This window comes from Triticum aestivum, chromosome 5B (genome assembly GCF_018294505.1).
Source record: "Triticum aestivum cultivar Chinese Spring chromosome 5B, IWGSC CS RefSeq v2.1, whole genome shotgun sequence".
Taxonomy (NCBI): Eukaryota; Viridiplantae; Streptophyta; class Magnoliopsida; order Poales; family Poaceae; genus Triticum; species Triticum aestivum.
In genome coordinates, this window is record NC_057807.1 from 431266920 (window position 1) to 431288601 (window position 21682).

Sequence of the window (21682 nt, forward strand, 5' to 3'; positions counted from 1 at the left end):
TCCACTCATCATTTGCTGAAATTTATCATGCAAATCCTTATTCGTCATGTTCTCCCAGTCAGTCTCGTCGGCTTGTGATCCTGGCATGGTTAGCAGCAATAGAAACACACAAGAATATGATCCTACAGACTACTAACAAGAGGTGGCGGTGGGTGTCACAAATCCGTCAAGCAAATCTCAAATTCTTACCAGTTCTTACCCAGCAGCAGGCGGTGATCGGCAACCGTTGTAGTCAAAAACTCTCAAAGCTTGGATAGAGCGATTACCAGGGAGAGTCAAACGCACGACGTAGATGTATGTGGAGCTGGGAAGGCTTATAATATGGTAGCAAAAAGGGTCAGCAATAATCAATTCAGAGATGCAAAGTTGAATAAACGCTCAACGACGGTACTGTGCTGGTCCTAGGCTAGACTGTGCTAGAGACGCGAGCCTAGAACACCAACAAAATCACGGCGCGGCACGTAAACAAGGGAAAAGCACACTCTGGAATTTTTTTTTCGCTCTTTTTTTTGCGCTCTTTTTTTTTGCGCTGCTTTTTTTTGCGAAAAATCACTATAATGGCGAGTGTCTCAAAAATCACTAGGATGGGCACGAAATTTTTTCGACCAATTTTTTTTTCGACTGCCCGGACCCAAAAACTGGAAACAGGTCAAAAAAAACTTCCTATAATGGCACCTGTCTCAAAACACTCAGAAACACCTAAAAATAGGATAGCCAGAAAAAATTTCGAAAAATGCGTTTTCGAAAAATTTTGGGCCTAAATGGAGGGTGGTTTCCGGACTCTTTTTTTTCCGAAACCTACTCCGGCAAGGAAACACGAATCGGAATCTAGATGGAGCTCGAAAACAAACCTAATATGACAAGAACTCGGATTGGTGGTGGATATATGTTGGTAGATGGCAGCGGTGGTGGTATATGACAGCGGTGGTGCTATATGGATACGGATTCGAAGCGGTGGCGGATAAGCGGTGGTGGTAGATGGCAGGGGCGATGATGATGGTGCGGCGGCGGCGTGACAACTTATGACCAGAACTCGAAACTCTAAAAGACTAGACTCTAAGACCAGCAACTAGACACGACGATGCAACCGCAAATTCAACAAAGAAAAACCCTAAAAAGATTATGCAAAGGATCAGATTGGTTCGGATATGATGAACTAACCCTAATTTTTTTTGTGGCTTTTTCGTGGACTGTAGGTATGAAGAACAGACTCGATCTAAACTACGAAAAACTGTAAAATCTCACCGAACAACCTGGAAATCTGATACCACTTGATAGAGGCGGAGGTGTCCCGTCTTTCGATGAGATGATGGATATCGCTTTGGTGGAAGTCGACTTTGATGATCCGACTACGAACGTGCGAGGACGTCGCGCCTTAGCAATCGCTAAACCAACTCCGAGAGGTTATTGACCACGCCGGAGCACGATCAACCTGACCACGAGGGTCTGTTTCCTGCGAGCAAATGAAGAACAAGCAAGAAACTAAGATTGCAATCTGGATATTGCGAATATAAGATGAAAGCTTTATCGATCAAGGTGGGGTTCTGTGACGCCTTTGTCTGGTCGTTGAACACAAACGAAGTACGCGAAGTTGCAGCTATGGCGAACTTTAATCTAAACAAAACCCCAAAGTCTAAACGGTGCCCTAAGGGCTGTATATATGGAGGAAGAGAGGGGGAATTTCGTGGCCCTTGGTGGAGGGGTCCGAAATCAACCCTGTCTCTTGTTTCCCCACACATACGGTCTCTAAAAATAGCCTATACTTATGTATTTCGAAATTACATGGGCCTGGCCCAATAAAAAGGTGACGCAGCACCTATAATAGCCTTTGGACGAAATTTATGAAGTGACATCTTGTATATTTCGTCCAAGGCTTCATGCACTCGTTATGGAGGCTTCAAAGACCTGAAATCATCACTTGTAACTCTGTTCTTGTTTCCCTTGCGCATGCCATCATCTCCATGCTTGTTCTTGCTCCAATGTTCATCCTTCTCCAAGCTAGGCCCTTCATTTGTAAGCAAAACAAATGTATCCAATTTAGGCAGCATCATATTCTCATGAACATTAGAATCATTACCAAGAAACGAAAGTACCTGGTAATTTAGTTGGCGTGCGCGAGCTCTAGTAATTGGTCCAGTATGTATAGCAGCAGGGGTTGTGGGTGTAACAATGGTATTGATGTCCTCATCACACTCCCTCTCGGATACGATTGAACACATGCCTTGCCATACGAAAACGGCAACGAAATTGATCCTGCTTGAAGAGCGGGGTGTTGGCAAAGTAATCGGCATAAAGCAGGGCGTGGCCTCTCTCCCTGTTGCGGTTCAGGTTGGGAGCACGGCCAGGGAGTGACCCCCTGTACCGAGGAAGCTGCCGTTGAATATGGTCGTGAACGACCAGTGCAGCCACCACAAGATCTTCATCATCCGATGACGAATCGTCCGACGAACAAAGGAAGTGATGAAAGAAAAACTCGTCTCCACTGTCCATACCTTTGATGGCAAAAAGTCGAACACCTTCCGGTCGTGGTGGCGAAGAGGCCGCGATGATCACCTCGACGCAACAAGGATGGTTGCCGGCCGGCTACTGGCCGCTCTGGAGATCTCGTCGGAATCCGCCTTGAAGAGCGGTCGCCGGCGGTCGTGTCCCCTCCGCCACCGGCAAGGACGGCGACAGCCAAACCTCCCCCGATAGACGACCAAAACTACGGCGAAAGCGCGGGCGTGGTGGCGGCCATGTCGAGACGTAGTTTGGTATGGACGGCGCGGGGCTGCGCGGTGAGGAGGCGGCCGGAGAATAGAGGCGGCGCCGGCGGCAAGGCGGGGCGGGGAGAGAGGGTGAAGCGTTGGGAGCGGAGGGACTGCTAGTGTCCCCGACAGGCGGGCCACGGGGGGGACAAGGGCGTGCGTCGCGGCCGTCCGCGCGCGTCCGTTTCGCCCCAAACCGAGCGCAAGTTTGGGCCGGGGATGGGTCGAAAACGGACGGAATTCGGACATTTGTCCGTTTGAGACCGCGCGCTGGGCCGCCTCTTTTGTCCCTTTTACCCCAAACGGATGGAGCCGGACATGATAGGGTCGCGCGGTGGAGTTGGCCTGATGTCTATTTTGGGGGTGAAAATTCTAGTTTTTTTAGTCTAGTAGTGGAAGTTCTAGTGCGCAAAGAATAGTAAGATGCTAATTGCCAAATTGTGAAGCATGAACTGGGCTTGTACGAGAGGCTTAGGGCGTCCCATTCCAGTGCAGGCCGTCTTATCAGTCCACGATCCTACGTGCACGCAGCAGCTCTGAACCGATGAGTGAAAAAGATCGCGCTAGGGCTCGCAAATTGCCGTGCGACGCGTGCTGGGGGTCCTAACCATGGTCAGCTCCTGACCGCACCACCCCCCTCCACCTAACCCGAGCGCCGAGTCGGAGGAACTCGGCCCCGCCTGTCTCTCTCTCCCCCTCTCTCCTTTATTAAACGCACACGGAAATGCAGCACGCAGTGTTGGGGAAACAGAAAGGAAACCCGGAAAAGAAAACAGAGCAGGACTCCACTCCACACTCCACTCTCCTCCCCCCTCCTCACTCTTTCTTGGATCGTAAGGAAACGGAAGAAATACATCCGCGATCGTGGAGGGGACATTTTGATCGGTGTTGGTTTCCCAAGGCCGAGACGAGGGTACGTGGTGGTCGTCATGGATCGGGGCGTGGACGGGAGGACGGGGAGGGACCAGCAGCGGAGGCGACCGAGCCCTTTCTCCCGCTCTTTGCTCCTCTTCTCGCAGTAATCGGGGAAGGTGGTGGTGGTGGTGCCGGTGCCATCTGAATTTCTGTGGAGCTCGCCATGAAGCGGCCCGGCGGCGGAAACCCCTCCTCCCTCCACCAGATGGCCAGCCCCAATGGTAAATTGCAAGCCCTCTTTCTTTTTTCTGGTGGCAATTCGTTCTGTTGAGGTGAAGGACGCGGAAATCTTAGTCTCTGTGTACGTGTTTGATTAGATATGGACTACGGCGTGGTCGGGATGGAGGCGGATGGGGACGCGGAGGAGGAGATGATGGCGTGCGGCGGCGGCGGCGGCTGCGGGGGAGGGGAGAAGAAGCGGCGGCTGAGCGCGGAGCAGGTGCGCGCCCTGGAGCGGAGCTTCGAGGTGGAGAACAAGCTGGAGCCGGAGCGCAAGGCGCGGCTGGCGCGCGACCTCGGCCTGCAGCCGCGCCAGGTCGCCGTCTGGTTCCAGAACCGCCGGGCGCGCTGGAAGACCAAGCAGCTCGAGCGCGACTACAACGCGCTGCGCCACTCGTACGACGCGCTCCGCGTCGACCACGACGCCCTCCGCCGCGACAAGGAAGCCCTCCTCGCCGAGGTCCGTGCCGCTCACACCCGCTTAAATTATGCCGCTGCTTAGTATTGTACGTCCGCAATGGCTGATGCTCGATGCTTGCGCGTCTCGTGTGATACAGATCAAGGATCTGAAGGGGAAGCTGGGGGACGAAGAGGCCGCGGCCAGCTTCACGTCAGTGAAGGAGGAGCCGGCGGCGTCCGACGGCCCACCGCCCGCGGGCATGGGGTCATCCGACAGCGACTCCAGCGGGGTGCTGAACGACACGGACGCGACCGGCGCCACGCCAACAGAGGAGGCGCCAGCTCCGGAGATGGGGACGCTGCTCGGCGGGCCCGGGGCGGCCGGCGCGGCGGCGGCGGGGCACGGGCAGATGTTCCTGCACGGGAATTTCCTGAAGGTGGAGGAGGACGAGACGGGGTTCCTGGACGACGAGGAGCCGTGCGGTGGCTTCTTCGCCGACGAGCCGCCGCTGGCGTGGTGGACCGAGCCGACGGATCCCTGGAAATGAGGCGCGGCAGAGAGAGAGACTCGGTGGGAGACGACACCTCGCGCGGGGAATAAAAGATTAGTGAAGAAAGCAGGGGCTTTTCTGAAATTTTTGTAAATCTCGTTTTTATCTAGTCCTTTCCTGTCAAACCCTCGCCCTCGCTAGGCAGCCAGCATCAGCAATAGTACTACTACTAGTGCCATTTCCGCCCCTGCTCTTTCAGCTATTTCCTTTTTCTTCCCATAAACCCTTTTGCTTGTTAGCTAAAAAAATCTGTTAAGCTGGACTCAAGTGTAAAAGGCGCCACGCGGGATAGGGACAAGGGGAAAAGGACAGTGTGGAGCGAGCAGTGAAGAGTAAGGGAGGGAGCAGCAAGCAACAACGGGCGGGCCACGGAACAGCGTCGCTGTTGGGTGGGCCCCGGAGGCCACGTGAAGCGCAGGCATTGGGCCTCCCATTGACCGGGCTAGCCTAAGCTTTAGCGCTTGATGGCACGCAGCAGAGTCGTAACCGACAGCCATCCGCCCCGCGACGCCAACGTGCCTGGCCCAGCTCGCGGCCCCTTCGTCCACGGCGGGCCTCCCCCGCGAGAGCAACCGCCGACGGCGACCCGCGCGTGCGCGCGCGCTCTCCCCCGTCGTCGCCGGCTCTCTCGAATCGAGCCCTCTGGCCTCGCGCTTTCCTTGCTATTCTCGTACGTAGTACGAGTAGTTGTTGTGCCGCCGTCGAACCTGATGCAGAGTAGTGCTCCGGCCTCCGGTACAAGAAAGAAACAAAGAAATCATGTGGAGATCGAAGCGCGGCTCTCATGATGCGGAGCCTTTTGGAGGCTATAGAATAGCCCCCTTGCGCCTGGAGATTCTGTGGGCGGGTGCGTCGCCCTGCCAATCGAGTGCGTTTTGGAAGATCTGGTGACCGTGATGATGGGCAATCAGGCGCGGCACGTACTCGATCCAGTAGTGGTAGACCGTGGTGGGGGAACGAGGAAAGATCGCCGGAGCCGTGGCCGCCGTGCCCGTGCGGAATATTCTGTCGGAATGATTACCGGCACCGGGTTAAATAAGACTCCCGGCGTGCATGCCGTGCTTTACCCCCACCTGAGCTGCCCCCTTCACTTGGAGAACGCTTCTAAACACCTGATGGAACCTCGTGCCGCTGGTATATTGTTCGTATGCGGCCGGGCACTTCTCCAGCTAGATTCGCTGTTGTTTATGCCCCTCGAAGCAGACGATTCCTCACTGCTGAACTGTCGAAAGTCTATATTTTTTTGGTTTGTAACACTGCTTACAGTGTAGTGAGAGGACGGACAGCTTCAGGTGCTCTTCACGTACGTGCCCGACTCGCTGTCACGCACTGTTGGACGATTCCGATAAGAATCCATGCCGTTTCGTTTTGCTTTTCTCTACGGGGACATGGATTTGATGTGCGAACGAGACATTTGGATCGAGATTGAGGTGTCTTGCAGGTGGTGAAACTGTGAATCCATGGATCCAGACAGATTGAAACCTATGGTCCAGACTTACCTGGCGGGCGACAGCTTGCAATCAACGGCGACCCATGACCGGGTCAGTGTGCACGTACCACCGTGCCTGCCGGTGATCAATGCAAGCACCCAGGGGTGCAAAAGGAAACGACAGCAACATATACAAGACCAAAAAATTCCCAGCAATTACGTTGAGAATGGCATATGCGACTCACGAAATGCTATAAATTGGAAGTCATTCTTGGGCGCGTCTGTAACTTGCAAGGAAACGTTAGGGCTGATGTTGATGGCCTTGCGATTTAGAAAGGAAAATTGTCCTGCTGCTACTACATGACATGCATGTAGTTGCTCCTATATCCACATCACTCAAAGTTGATTTAGCCCCTTGTCTAATATTCGTGGCCTATCATATCAAAATTCGTCAACGTTCGTTTCCTCTCCCTGCATTTTTGTGGCTGCGAGCCCGCGACAGCAATGTCCCGAATGAGTATGATAGTTGACGATATCTGCACATCGGGGCTTACAGACTGGCTTGAAACTGAACCTGGGAGGACCAAAACGAAAATTAACAACCCCCAGCTCGTGAACTGCTCTGTTCCTGTTGTAATAAAGTGAGAAAAAAACATTTTATTCATACTGCACTGCCCGGGCTCTGGATGTGAAATACATCATGTGTGTGAGAACGTTGGTGGATCGGGCCGGACGGGCCAGTGTCCACTTCCGGGTTGTGTCAACGGTAGATCTTTTATCCACCATCTTCCTCAAAAAAGGACTGACCTCAGTCCTATAAAACGAGCTCCTAGTCCTACAGGGCGCCTCAAGAGCATCTACGGACTTGCCAAATCCGCTACCATATACGCCCGCGGGCGCGTCCGTAGACAGTGACTGGGCAGTCCCCAAATCAGCGTCCACAGCAACATACTCCCTCCGTTACTTTTTACCCCGCATATAAGATTTGGTCAAAGTCAAACGACACAAAGTTTGATCACTTTTATATTGAAAAATATGAACATCTACAATACTAAAACTATATAGTATGAAAATATGTTTCATGGCGCATTTGATAATATTGATTTCATATTGTGAATGTTTATATTTTTTAATATAAAGTTTGTCAAACTCTACAAAGCTTGACTTTGACCAAACTTTATATGCAGACTAAAAGAAACGGAGGGAGTATCTCATATTCGGCACCCTATATCCATACAAATCATGCAACGTAAACTCTTACTAAGTAGATCATCAAACGGACAAATTCGACAGGAAAAGGGCATGCGACCTCACTAATGGGCCGGCCCAAGAAAGAAGACAAGCGCTCGATGGTTACTCTGGTTCACTCGATTGCGTTCACTGGCCGCGATTGAACACTTGACTCATCAACTATTGAATTTTTAAAAACAGAAAAATAATAAAATGAGAAAAAAAATCATGGATTAAAAAATGATCACAAATTTTGAAATACAATTGGCGAACTTAAAAATATACACGGTTTTGAATAATGTACACAAATTTTGCAAAAAAAATCAACGAATTTCAAAAAAGTTCATAGTTTTTTTAACAAAATTGGTAAAATTGCAAAAAAGCTCATCAATTTTGGAAACAATTTCACAAATATTGAAAAAAATCATAAAATTTAAGAAAATGCAAAAAAATGTAAAAGTGTGTCAAATTTGAAAAAGTTCATCAAATTTGAAAAGGTTCATCGAATTTGAAAAAAATTCATAGATTTTTAAAAATAATCAGAAGAACCAAAAAAATGTCCATCAAGTTCTTAAAAGAGTTCACCAAATTATAAAAAAGTTCGTGCAATTTGAAGAAGAAAGAAGAAAAGAAAGAAAAGGTTGAAAACCCAGGTGGGAACACGAAAAAACAAGAAAAACAAATGGTTCGGCCTGCTGATAGGACCTAGTGTAAAGAGGTGCACCTGTACGGATTACCTATTAAGCACCGGTTAAGGCGTTGTTTAGGAAATGCCTCCTGTAAACCTGCGACAAGCCCACTGCCACAAGCAATCGCTCGTCAAGCAAGGGGGCAGACTATGAAAGCAACAAATTGAGACATTTCATAGTCTGCCCCCTTTCATAGTCTGCCAAAGAAAAAACGCTTAAAAAACAAGCAGAACCAAAGAAAAAAAGACCACAAAAATGGAGTAGAGCAAACCTACAACAAGTGAATCTGACACTAATGGGCTGGCCCGCTCGTGCTGCGCATGACGTGACAGAAGCTACTGTCTCCCTAAAAGCAAGAAATAGCTCTCGTGGCTAATTCTCAAGTGTCGCGAGACATAAGTAAGTATGACTTCTGTTGCAGTGCTACTAGTCCAGTGCAATACTGTAGCTGCCACGCATGTGAATTCATTGCGAGCGGATTCCTTAATCTTTTTTCTATTATTTTTGCATAGGCTTTTACGGCTTTCCCTAGGTTTCTTAGATTTATCTTTTTTCCTTTTCCTTTTCCTCCTCTTTTCATTGATTTTCTTTGCTTCTTTCTTTGGTTTTTGGCATTTTATCTTCAGCAAAAAAAAATTAACACTTGTCTAATTTTTCATCACATTGTATAACTTTTGTATACATCAGGAACATTTTTAATATATGTTTAGTTTTTTAATAGATTATTGATATTTAAAAAAAAATAAAAAAAATGGATGCCAACTTTTTCATACACATTTTACATATTCGTATAAATCTCACATATTTTTATAGAAGTTTAAAAATTTGCAAATAGATGATTAATATTTTTTCAAATAGATGGTTTTGAACATTTTTTGAAATAGATGATTACACAGTTTAAAACACATTCCCTGCAAAAATGAACATGGGTGTACAATGAGCACCTAAGTCTGTTATCTCAAAATTTCAAAAAAAATTAAAATTTCCTAAAAAAAATTGTGCTATTTTCATATAGGGTGCATGCCACCCGGCTGCTCCAATGCATTTTCCGGAAACAAACACACAATAGAGCTAATAACTGAATACAAATATCGCAGTATCTTTTGATCTGAGGGAAAAATTATTGAAAAATATAACCACGGTATCTTGTGTAAGTAGCTTGGTAATGTAAGCACAACATAGTTGCTAACCTATGTACACAGACTGTAGAACTTTTGACACAGGGAAAAAACTTGTTGGAAAACATATCTCAAGTAACTTATATAGAAATGGTATAGTAACATATGAACATTAGAGCTGATAACTTACTCTAGACGTGGTAACTTTTGAACGGGGGAAAAAGTTGTTGACAAACATACGTGCGATAACTTCTTTATAAATATCATGATAATCTACGCATACTAAACCTGATAAGTCACATACAAACTTTACGACACTTCTCGCAAAAAAAAAACACTATGACACCTTTTTTGACCCCGAGATTGAAGTTGAAAAACAATACCCACTGCAAATTATGTGTAAATACCATGGTAATATATGCACAGTTCTGCTCATAAATTACTTAGCTCCGGCGTGATAATTTTTTTTCGGGAATTTTTTATGAAAAAAACACCACGATAACTCATGCGTAAATAACATGCTAATACACGCACGACACGACTATAGCTTACTTAGCCTAGGCCCTAGGCATGACAACTTTTTGACTGAAAAAAGGCCGTTGAAGTATAGCAGCATGGGATCTAGATTCGAAGTTTTTGTCGTGATGGATTTTTCAAAAACAGATTTTGAATCAGAAAGATGGTTTGAGCTACGAAACAGTTTGATTTTTGAAGTAGGAAGAATCTAGGATGTTCAACTTTTTTCCTCTAGTATGTATGTATATGCATGGGAGAAGGTTGAAAAGGACCATTTTTAGGCCCATGTATTTTTCAGTCAACATGGTAAATTATGTATCACAGACGTGATAACTTACATAGCATAGGTGTGGTAACTTTTTAATCAAAAAGTTTCAGAACATATGAACATGGGATCTAGTTTCGAAGGTCTCGTCGCATCATTTTTTATGTGAAAACTATTTTTCAATCGGACCGACGATTTGAGTTACAAAACATTTTGATTTTGGAAATTAGGATTTTTAGTAAGCATCTTCAACACGTATATGAAGAAGGAGAAGCACTAACGAACACATGTATATGGGGTAAGCTGGTTGCATGCACTCGTCAGGGTCGTTTTGCTTTGTTGTTTACATTTAGAATGATCGCTAGGTAGTACATTCCCTTTTTAAATGTGCGATGAACACTTTACAAAAATCGCTAAATTAATTTTTTGTAATACATGTATTTAGTAAAAAAAACAAATATGGACAAAAGTAAAAAAAAAATGCATGACATCAGCATGCTAAGCCCAAATGGCTATCGGGCTAGCCCACTACCGTCTCTCAGTAGGCCACCGCACATGGCTACTAGGCCAGCCCACTACCAGCTCCCCATGGACGCGCCTCTCGAGACTGCAGCGCGACTATGAAAACCCTATTTGCCGCTCTCTGCGGCAAACTGTCGAGCGATTGCATAGATAGGGCGACTGACCGAGCGATTTGGGCCGGCCCATCTGTAATACGTAGAAGGTTTCGGTTTTAGGAATCTTCTAGAAGTTTCCCAGCGCTTTTCTCGGTTTTGGGAACCTTTCTAGAAGGTTTCCTCAACCAGTTAATTTATTTTCCCTTTTTCTATTTTATTTTTCTCTCTGTTTCTTTTTTTCTTTTTCTGTTCCTGTTTCCTTTTCTTCTCTTTTTTTGTTTATTTATGTTTTTTTCGTTTCTTTTGTTAGTCATTTTCAAATATTTGTTCCAATTTAAAAAATGTTCACGTATTCAAAATTTTATTCACAATTTTTAAAAAAGTCTGTGTTTCAAAAAACTTCCAGAAATTTCAAAAAAAAATCTTGATTTCTAAATTTGTTCACAAATTCAGTAATTGTTCATGTTTCAAAATTTGTTCTTGCTTACAAAATTTTGTTCATGATTTCAAAATATGTTCGTGTTTGAAAAAAAATTCAGGGATTCCAACAAATGTACTTGATTTCCAAATTTCCTTTATCTTTTATCCTCTTTTTTTCAAAATATTCAAATTTTGTTTGTGTTTCCATAAAGTGTTCAGTTTTCAAAAAAATATTCTCAAAATTCAAAAAATTGTTCTCGTTACACAAAAAAGTTCGAAAGTTTTGAAATTCATTTAATGTACCAGATTTTCAATTTTTTGTTCACATTTTCAAAAAATGTTGGCGCTTCCAAAAAAAATCGGTATTTTTCAAATATTTTTGCCGTTTCAAAATTTGTTCTCAATATTAAAAAAATCTTCGTGCTTCAAAAAATTGTTCGCGCTTCCAAATTAGTTCTTTGTTTCAAAATTTCTTCTCAAGATTCAAATAAATTTTCATGCTTTAAAAAATTTCCGCGCTTCCAAATTTGTTCTCAAGATTCAAAAAATGTTCGTGCTTTAAAAAATGTTCATGTTCAAATTTTGTTCTCAATTCCAAAATTTTGTTCTCTATATTTAATAAAGTGATCAGGATTTTAAGAAATGTTAATTTTATCAAAACTTTGCTTTCATATATTCAAAAAATTCCAAGGTTTTTTGTTTTTCTTCTAAAGTTTGAAAAGTATTCTCTTTCTAAAAAGCACTTTTTCAAAAATATGTTCGCGTTCGGAATTAGACAAAATGTTCGGATCTACATTACCTTTTAGCTTCGCGCGCCTTAGTAAACTGAAAAAGCTTATCTATCCCGTTGGCTAGGCTCGTGCGTACATAGAAGGATGTCCCTGGTTCGATCTCTTCCTCGAGCAGTGTTTTTGGGATTTTTTCTCTGCTTTGCGCTAATGGGCCGGCCCAGCTGAAGACGCGCCTGTGCGTCCGCTCGACAATTCGCTGCAACGAGGGGCGCATAGGATCTCTCCGCGACTATGTCTTGCTGCAACCGAGACAGAGTCAGCTCTCGCTTAAGGCAGTGGCCTAAATGGGCCGCCCTAGCCATCGCGAGGCCAATGCCTTTTTTCTTCCTGTTTGACCTTTTGTTTTCTTTCTTTTATACTTTTATTTATACTTCCAAAAGTTCTTGAATGCTAATCATGCATTTAAAGATTGTTAAATGTGTATAGAAAAATATTAATCATGAAAATATTAATATATATGTTACAAAATATATATTTTCATAATATTACGAAAATATCAATCATGCATTTAAAGATTGTTAAATGTGTATAGAAAAATATTGACCACGTATAGGAAAAATATGAAATGGGTGTCAAAAAAGTTGATCATGTATTAAATTTTTTTAAACAAGTATTCCAAAATTTTAATCAAACATTTGAAAAAATATTGAATGTGTATAGGAAAAATGTGGAACATGTATTAAAAGATGATGTTAACTTTTAATCATATATATGAAAACATTAATCAAGTATTTCAAAAATGCTAATCAAGCATTTAAAAATGTTAAATGTGTATAGAATTTGTTTTGACCATGCAATAAAAAAATTTAATCTTCCATTTGAAAAATGTTGATAAAACATTTGAAAAATGTTAAATGTTCATACAAAAATTGTTGACCAACTATTGACCATGTATTTGAAAAATATTAATCAAGAATTTGAAAAAAGTTTAATGTGTGTATAGAAAAAAATGTTGATCATGTATACAAAAAATATTAATCTTGTATTTGCAAAAATATTAATGAACCATTAAAAAATGTTAAAATCATGTATAGTTTTTTTTGCTATATTAAAAATGTTAAACATGTATTAGAAAAATGATGTTGACATATACAAAAAATGTGGAATGAAAACCAAAAGAAACGATGAAAAAACCCTGAAAAGAAAAAAAGTAAACCAAAATGAAAATAAAAATAAAAAATAAAATCAAAGAAACAAATAAAAAAGAATGGAAACGGAAGAGAAAAGAAAAGGAACATGCCGGAAGAAAAGAAACTTAGTGAGGCCCGGGCTCATTTCGCCCAATTACAACCCGCCCTGTTAGTTGAACAGAATCTTGGCGCTAGTGCAGTAGCTAGCGCCATTGTATTCTATCTCGGAGACCATGGTTCGAATCAGACTAGGTGCAATGCGCCACCCAAGCGCCACGAGAGGGAGGTGATCAACGGCCACTGTCCTCGGCCGCTCCAGGTTTAGCCCGAGGGCTTCCTCCGGCAGCGGGCACAGGGAGGAAGGAAGGAGCGACGTGTACTTAACAACTAGGATTTGTGTGCCTCCCGAGTCGAACGTGCGGAGAACGATGTATAGGCTATTTTCTCGTCTCGTCCCCTTGTGGAAGCAATATCATATACGAATTCATCTGCCATTCTAAAATGTGACAATCAAACTATTGCATATGGAGGACAAGTCAACAATTTTTTTTCTGTCCAATACAACCATAGCCTGACCGGATAACACCTTTGTAACTTTTCCTATTGTTTCCCTTGCCTTTTCCTTCACACATACATCACATGAGAAGGGAAAGGTAGTGATACGGGGCTAACACGGTGTAGGCCGATCTTTCATGATTGGAGTGGGATCCCTCGAAGAACACAAAGAACATGGAGAATAACGGGGAGAAACACAAGAGAAATCACTCAACCAACAAGATCCGGTCACACATATGCTAGATCCTCGGAACACAAAGAGTGATACACGATTCAAGGTCAACAAAGTACAATACAAAAGGTCTTCTCCGTGAGGAGATCTTGAAGGGTCTTCCCATGATGGGGTCTTGAATCCGCTTGGGGGATCTTCTCCGAAGAGGTCGTGAGCTCCGAGGAGAAGTAACCAAGTGGATGAGCAAAGCTCTATCTCACATATGAGCTATCACAGTGGTGACCCTAGCTAGGAGGAGGTAGGGGTATTTATAGTCTAGGTCCATGAAGGGGTAAGTGGGAGAGGGATACATGGGTCTCGGGCCCGATCTCTATGCGCACATAGGCGTCGGACGTCTGACGGCCGTTGGTCGTCCGGTCGCTCGCGGGTGTCCGATCGTCCGGAAGTCTTCAGACTTCCGATGTTTTCGCTCTGGTCCGGTAGTGTCGGACGTTTGGTCGACGTCGGTCATCCGGGCGCTGATGAATGTCGGACGTCCGGTGTCTGGCGGTCGTCCAGGTGCTGTAGGTTGCCTCGGCTGGAGTCGATCTGGCTGGTGGAATCTCCAGGCGTCGGACGTTCGTCGATCGTCGGTTGTCCAGTGGCTGTCGGACGTCCGAGCGCTGTAGCTTCCCTGCAGCTCTTCCTCTTGTTCCTCCCACTTGGTGTCCTCGCCGTCTTGTCAAATGCTCCTAGCTGATCCATGCCCTTCCTCTTGGTTCCTGGTCATGCATAACACATACCTTTGAGGTAGTAGCCATGTCTCAGATGTGGAAGTGAAGGTTCAGAGAGGAGCGAGTTCACCTTGTGTCCAATGGCATATGTTCGAGGTCTCGTCATATGTCTTCTTGGGGCTTGGAGAGTAGTCAAAGTGTACATGGGGATGAACATGGGATGCTCCGCATCACCCCCCCCCCCTTGGGAAAGACCCGGCCTCGGATCATGATCCTCATCACCATGGAAACGGTTGTCGTGGACGGACTTGTAGTTGGACGGAGGTGAAGGCATGGCGCAATCCAAGTACTCCAAGGTGTCTCCGGTATGTGGTACATGCAAAATGAGCAAACACAAGCGGCACTTGGAAATACAATGGTTAGCGCACACAAAATGTCCATCAATTAATCGTGAGTCCGTGCGAAGAGATAATGCGTGACAAAGCGCATGAAGCTTATCAAGATGATATAGAATGATATGCAAAGCATTCATGGGAGAAAAAGCATGGTGCACAAAGCGACAAATTCTACCATTGTGCAAAATGATGTTATAATGGGATGGTGTATCAAAAGCATGAACATGGCAATGAATGCTCAATATGTGTATGTTATCATGCAATTTGATGATGGACAATATGATCATGATGTATGAATATGCCATCAAGAAAGATCGCAACAAATTTGCTAAGGAAGTGCACAAGCTCATATATCATGGATGACATGGGAATACAAGATGCAACAAGGCAATCATAATGTGATTCAATCCATGCATAGGGTGCAAACTTTGTGGTGAGTATGATATGTCCATCGAGCATGACATGTGTGAGCACAATCAACAAATATGGAGGTGTTGGTGTACCAATGCTCAATGTCGTGGTATAAGTGGAGTTCTGAAGGTGCATCCAATAAGTGCGAGCGCTCCTTAATGTGAAGGTCTATAGAGCCAATCTCCAATGTCGCTCCTCCGTTTGCAAGATGTATCATGTAGACAACAAGAAGGAAACAATAATAGAAGAATGACCCATCCAATGTGTGTATTTGAGGACAGCTCAAAAGTAAGGAGTTCACCTTTATGAGGATTTCGAAACTGTTGGTGTCGCGCATCATGTAGAACTTTGCATGACCAATATGGCTCATGATGGTACCGCCTTGTGAATCCTTCAAAATGAAAGAACATAACAAACACTCGGAAAAACAAATGAGGTTAGCGGAAGTGCAAAACCTATCGTTCGTGTGGTAAGATACCCAACAAGTGTATGCATCATGCTCATCATAGGAAAGGACAAGGGAATATTTCATAGTATGGAGGCTGATACGTCTCCGTCATCTCTATAATTTTTGATTGTTCCATGCCAATATTATTCAACTTTCATATACTTTTGGCAACTTTTTGTATTATTTTTGGGACTAACATATTGATCCAGTGCCCGGTGTCAGTTCCTGTCTGTTGCATGTTTTTTGTTTCGCAGAAACCCAATATCAAACGGAGTCCAAACGGGATAAAAACGGCCGGAGATTTTTTTTGGAATAATTATGATTTTTGGGAAGTGAAATCAACGCGAAACGGTGTCCTAGGTGGTCACGAGGTAGGGGGGCGCGCCCTACCGCCCAGGCGCGCCCCTGACCCTTGTGGTCCACCCGTAAGGCGGTTGACGTTCTCCTTTTGGCGCAATAAAGCTAATTTTATGACAAAGATCTGGGCGAAAGATTCACCCCAATCGGAGTTACGGATCTCCAGATATAAAGGAAACGGTGAAGGGGTAGGAAAAGGGAACACAGAAACAGAGAGATAGATCCAATCTCGGAGGGGCGAGAAGCCATGGGAGCCAAGGACCATAGGGGAAACCCTTCTGTCATCTAGGGAGAAGGTCAGGGAAGAAGAAGAAGAAGGGGGGCTCTCTCCCCCTTGCTTATGGTGGCGCCGGAACACCGCCGGGGGCCATCATCATCACCGCGATCTTCACCAACACCTCCATCATCTTCACCAACGTCTCCATCACCTTCCCCCATCTATATCCAGCGGTCCACTCTCCCGCAACCCGCTGTATCCTCTACTTAAACATGGTGCTTTATGCTTCATATTATTATCCAATGATGTGTTGCCATCCTATGATGTCTGAGTAGATTTTTGTTGTCCTATCGGTGGTTGATGAATTGCTATGATTGATTTAATTTGCTTGTTGTTATGTTGCTGTCCTTTGGTGCCCATCATATGAGCGCGCACGTGGATCACACCATAGGGTTAGTTGTATGTTGATAGGACTATGTATTGGAGGGCAAGAGTGACAGAAGCTTCAACCTAGCATAGAAATTGATGCATGCGGGATTGAAGGGGGACCAATATATCTTAATGCTATGGTTGGGTTTTACCTTAATGAATGTTAGTAGTTGTGGATGCTTGCTAATAGTTCCAATCATAAGTGCATAGAATTCCAAGTCAGGGATGACATGCTAGCAGTGGCCTCTCCCACATAATACTTGCTATCGGTCTAGTAAAGTAGTCAATTGCTTAGGGACAATTCCACAACTCCTACCACCACTTTTCCACACTCGCTATATTTACTTTATTGCTTCTTTATCTAAACAGCCCCTAGTTTTTATTTACGTGTTCGTTATTATCTCGCAAACCTATCCTACAACACCTACAAAGTACTTCTAGTTTCATACTTGTTCTAGGTAAAGCGAACATCAAGCGTGCATAGAGTCGTATCAGTGGCAGATAGGACTTGAGAGAGTATTTGTTCTACCTTTAGCTCCTCGTTGGGTTCGACACTCTTACTTATCGAAAGAGGCTACAACTATCCCGTATACTTGCGGGTCATCAAGACCCTTTTCTGGCGCCGTTGCCGGGGAGTCATAGCGTGGGGTGAATATTCTCGTGTGTGCTTGTTTGCTTTATCATTAAGTAATTTTTATTTGCTGTTCTAAGTTGTTCTCTATCTTTAGTTATGGATATGGAACGCAAAATACCAAAAAAATTAGCTGTACTTGCTACTCATGAGGATGGGGTAACTCCTAAAACCCTCGATTCTCATTATGCGAAAGATATTGTGTACTACTTCGATAATCCTGAGAAAACCCCATTCAACTTTATAATGGGAGACACGTTGGATCAACGTGAATACTTTAGGGATTATCGCTCGACACAAAAAGGGAAACTATTATGGGATCAATTTATTATGTTGCATTGGTATGCCTGGAATCTATGCTTGAGATATGATATTACTTGTTGCTCTAGGATGGAGGATCCACACCTTCCCTTTTCATGCAAATTTAATGATAATGAAACCTTAGCTTCTTATGCTAATGGTATATATGATTACTATGATGTGGAACAAATAGAATAATTTGTTGCTTTTAAGGCTGCTTATGAAATTGAAGCTTTGTTTGAAAAGTATGAAGCTTTTGATGATGATGGTTATAGGCCTGAAAATCTTGCTATACTTAGATATTGCTATGCAAATTATGAATACAATTACTATATTAATGCATTTATTGAAAAAGTCTCCGTTGTCTAAGAAGAGACTAATATTTTGCAGGAAGCTATGGAAGAAGAAATTGATGAAACTGTGAGCTCATGGGATGAAAAAGATGAGGAGGAGAGCGAAGAACAAAAGGAGGAAGAGCGGATTAGCTACCCGTGCCCACCTTCTAATGAGATTAACCCTCCAACTCATACATTATTTAATTTCCCTTCGTGCTTACCGAAGGATGATTGCTATGATCCCGTTGATTCTCTTGAAATATCCCTTTTTGATGATGCTTGCTATGCTTGTGGCCAAGATGCCAATATAAATTATGCTTATGGAGATGAACTTGCTATAGTTCCTTATGTTAAACATGAGATTGTTGCTATTGCACCCACGCATGATAGTCCTATTATCTTTTTGAATTCTCCCGACTACGCTATATCGGAGAAGTTTGTGCTTATTAAGGATTATATTGATGGGTTGCCTTTTACCGTTGCACATGATGATTTTGATAAATATAATATGCATGTGCTTGCTGCTCCTACTTGCAATTATTATGAGAGAGGAACTATGTCTCCACCTCTCTATGTTTCCAACACGATAGAATTGCAAGAAACTGTTTATACTATGCATTGGCCTTTACTTGGTGTGCATGAATTGTTATTTTATGATATGCCGATGCATAGGAAGAGAGTTAGACTTTGTTGTTGCATGATATATGTTACTTTGTGCTCACTACTAAATTACAAATCATTGTTAATTAAAATTGGCTTTGATATACCTTGGGATCCGGGTGGATCCATTACTTGAGCACTAAATGCCTAGCTTAATGGCTTTAAAGAAAGCGCTGCCAGGGAGACAACCCGGAAGTTTTAGAGAGTCATTTATTTCTGTAGAGTGCTTTCATATAGTTTAAAAACAACAAAAATAAAGAGGGGAACCCAAAACTTTTCAAAAAGAGAAGTGAAAGTGAGAGAGACGAGCATTGTGAAAGTGGGGGACGTCCTTAAACTTTGTTCATGCCCATGGGAACTTTGTGAATCTTAATTACAGAAACTTTTCAATAAAAATAATTATCCCCTTGTACAATTCCATTGTATTATAAAAATAATGTGCTAAGGTTTGCCTTTAGGATGTTTACAATGCTTGTTGGTTTGTACGGTGCTGGACAGAAACTTTGGCTGTAGTGCGTGATTTTACATTTTTATCTGGAACATCAATTGGTTCTGACTCCTTTTGCACTGTCATGCTATACAACTTGTTTATGTTTCCTAATTTTGGTAGAATTTTTGGGGTACCAGAAGTATGGTGGATGTTCATACTGCTACAGACTGTTATGTTTTTGACAGATTCTGTTTTTGATGCATAGTTTGCTTGTTTTGATGAATCTATCAATTTATATCAGTGGATTAAGCCATGGAAAAGTTATATTACAGTAGACACAATGCAAAATCAAAATATGAATTGGTTTGCTACAGTACTTAGAGTGGTGATTTGCTTTATTATACTAACGGATCTTACCGAATTTTCTGTTGAAGTTTTGTGTGGATGTAGTGTCTAATCGAGGATGTCTCGATATGAGGAAAAGGAAGAGAGGCAAGAGCTCAAGCTTGGGGATGCCCGAGGCACACCAAGTAAATATTCAAGAAGACTCAAGCGTCTAAGCTTGGGGATGCTGGGGAGGCATCCCCTCTTTCTTCAACAAGTATCGGTATGTTTTCGAATTCGTTTCGTTCGTGCATTATGTGCAAGTCTTGGAGCATCTTTTGCATTTAGTTTTCACTTTTCTTTTATGCACCATGATGGTATGAGATAGTCCTTGGTTGGTTTATAGAATGCTCATTGCACCTCACTTATATCTTTTGAGTATGGCTTTATAGAATGCTTCATGTGCTTCATTTATATCATTTGAAGTTTGGATTGCCTGTTTCTCTTCACATAGAAAACCGCCATTTGTAGAATGCTCTTTTGCTTCACTTATATTTGTTAGAGCATGGGCACATCTTTTGTAGAAATAATTAAACTCTCTTGCTTCACTTATATCTGTTTAGAGAGATGACAGGAATTGGTCATTCACATGGTTAGTCATAAAATCCTACATAAACTTGTAGATCGCTGAATATGATATGTTTGATTCCATGCAATAGTTTTGCGGTATAAAAATGGTGATATTAGAGTCATGCTAGTGGGTGGTTGTGGATTGTAGAGACACTTGTGTTGAGGTTTGCAAGTCCCGTAGCATGCACGTATGGTAACCGTTGTGTGACAAATTTGAAGCATGGGGTGTTTCTTTGATTGTCTTCCTTACGAGTGGCAGTCGGGGACGAGCGATGGTCTTTTCCTACCAATCTATCCCCCTAGGGGCATGCGTAGTAGTACTTTGCTTCGAGGGCTAATAAACTTTTGCAATAAGTATATGAGTTCTTTATGACTAATGTGAGTCCATGGATTATACGCACTTTTACCTTTCCATCATTGCTAGCCTCTTCGGTACCGTGCATTTCCCTTTCTCACCTTGAGAGTTGGCGCAAACTTCGCGGGTGCATCCAAACCCCGTGATATGATACGCTCTATCACACATAAGCCTCATTATATCTTCCTCAAAACAGCCACCATACCTACCTATTATGGCATTTCCATAGCCATTCCGAGATATATTGCCATGCAACTTCCATCATCATCATATACATGACTTGAGCATTTATTGTCATATTGCTTTGCATGATCGTAAGATAGCTAGCATGATGTTTTCATGTCTTGTCCATTTTTTGATGTCATTGCTATGCTAGATCATTGCACATCCCTGTACACCGCTGGAGGCATTCATATAGAGTCATATCTTTGTTCTAGATATCGAGTTGTAATATTGAGTTCTAAGTAAATAAAAGTGTGATGATCATCATTATTAGAACATTGCCCCAGTGAGGAAAGGATGATGGAGACTGATTCCCCCACAAGTCGGGATGAGACTCCGGACAAAAAAAAAGAGAGAAAGGCCAAGAGAAGGCCCAAAAAAAAGAAAAAAAAGCAAACAAAAAAATATGAGAGAAAAAGAGAGAAGGGGCAATGTTACTCTCCTTTTTCCACACTTGTGTTTCAAAGTAGCACCATGTTCTTCATATAGATTGTCTCCTATGTTGTCACTTTCATATACTAGTGGGAATTTTCATTATAGAACTTGGCTTGTATATTCCAACGATGGGCTTCCTCAAATGCCCTAGGTCTTCATGAGCAAGCAAGTTGGATGCACACCCACTTAGTTTCTTTTGTTGAGCTTTCATACACTTATAGCTCTAGTGCATCCGTTGCATGGCAATCCCTACTCCTTGCATTGACATCAATTGATGGGCATCTCCATAGCCCATTGATTAGCCGCGTCGATGTGAGACTTTCTCCCTTTTTGTCTTCTCCACATAACCTCCATCATTATATTCTATTCCACCTATAGTGCTATATCCATGGCTTGCACTCATGTATTGCGTGGGGGTTGAAAAAGCTGAAGCGAGTTAAAAAGTATGAACCAACTGCCCGGCTCGTCATCGGGATTGTGCATGATGGGAGCATTTTGTGTGACGAAAATGAAGCATGGCCAAACTGTATGATTTTGTAGGGATAAGCTTGCTTTGGCCTTGTTGTTTTGAAAAGACATGATTGCTTTATTGGTACGCTGAAAGTATTATTGTTATTTATGTCAAAT

General features: G+C 43.4%; 1 protein-coding gene across 1 annotated transcript; it reads left to right on the forward strand.

Annotated features, from left to right (window-relative positions):
- The first annotated feature begins 3468 nt into the window (after window positions 1-3468).
- LOC123112273 (homeobox-leucine zipper protein HOX4) lies at window positions 3469-5098 on the forward strand. Its single transcript, XM_044533222.1, has 3 exons — window positions 3469-3883; window positions 3980-4341; window positions 4439-5098. Exons 1-3 carry the CDS (start codon window positions 3826-3828, stop codon window positions 4826-4828), a joined length of 810 nt encoding a protein of 269 aa, XP_044389157.1. The 5' UTR covers window positions 3469-3825; the 3' UTR covers window positions 4829-5098.
- Window positions 5099-21682: the final 16584 nt, after the last annotated feature.

What these genes read in the sequence shown, in the direction of transcription:
- LOC123112273 (XM_044533222.1), top strand. Translation starts at nt 3,826, where the DNA reads ATGAAGCGGCCCGGCGGCGGAAACCCCTCCTCCCTCCACCAGATGGCC. An exon ending in CCAGATGGCCAGCCCCAATG is followed by an intron (nt 3,884 to 3,979) that starts GTAAATTGCAAG and finishes GTGTTTGATTAG; the next exon opens with ATATGGACTACGGCGTGGTC. An exon ending in AGGAAGCCCTCCTCGCCGAG is followed by an intron (nt 4,342 to 4,438) that starts GTCCGTGCCGCT and finishes CGTGTGATACAG; the next exon opens with ATCAAGGATCTGAAGGGGAA.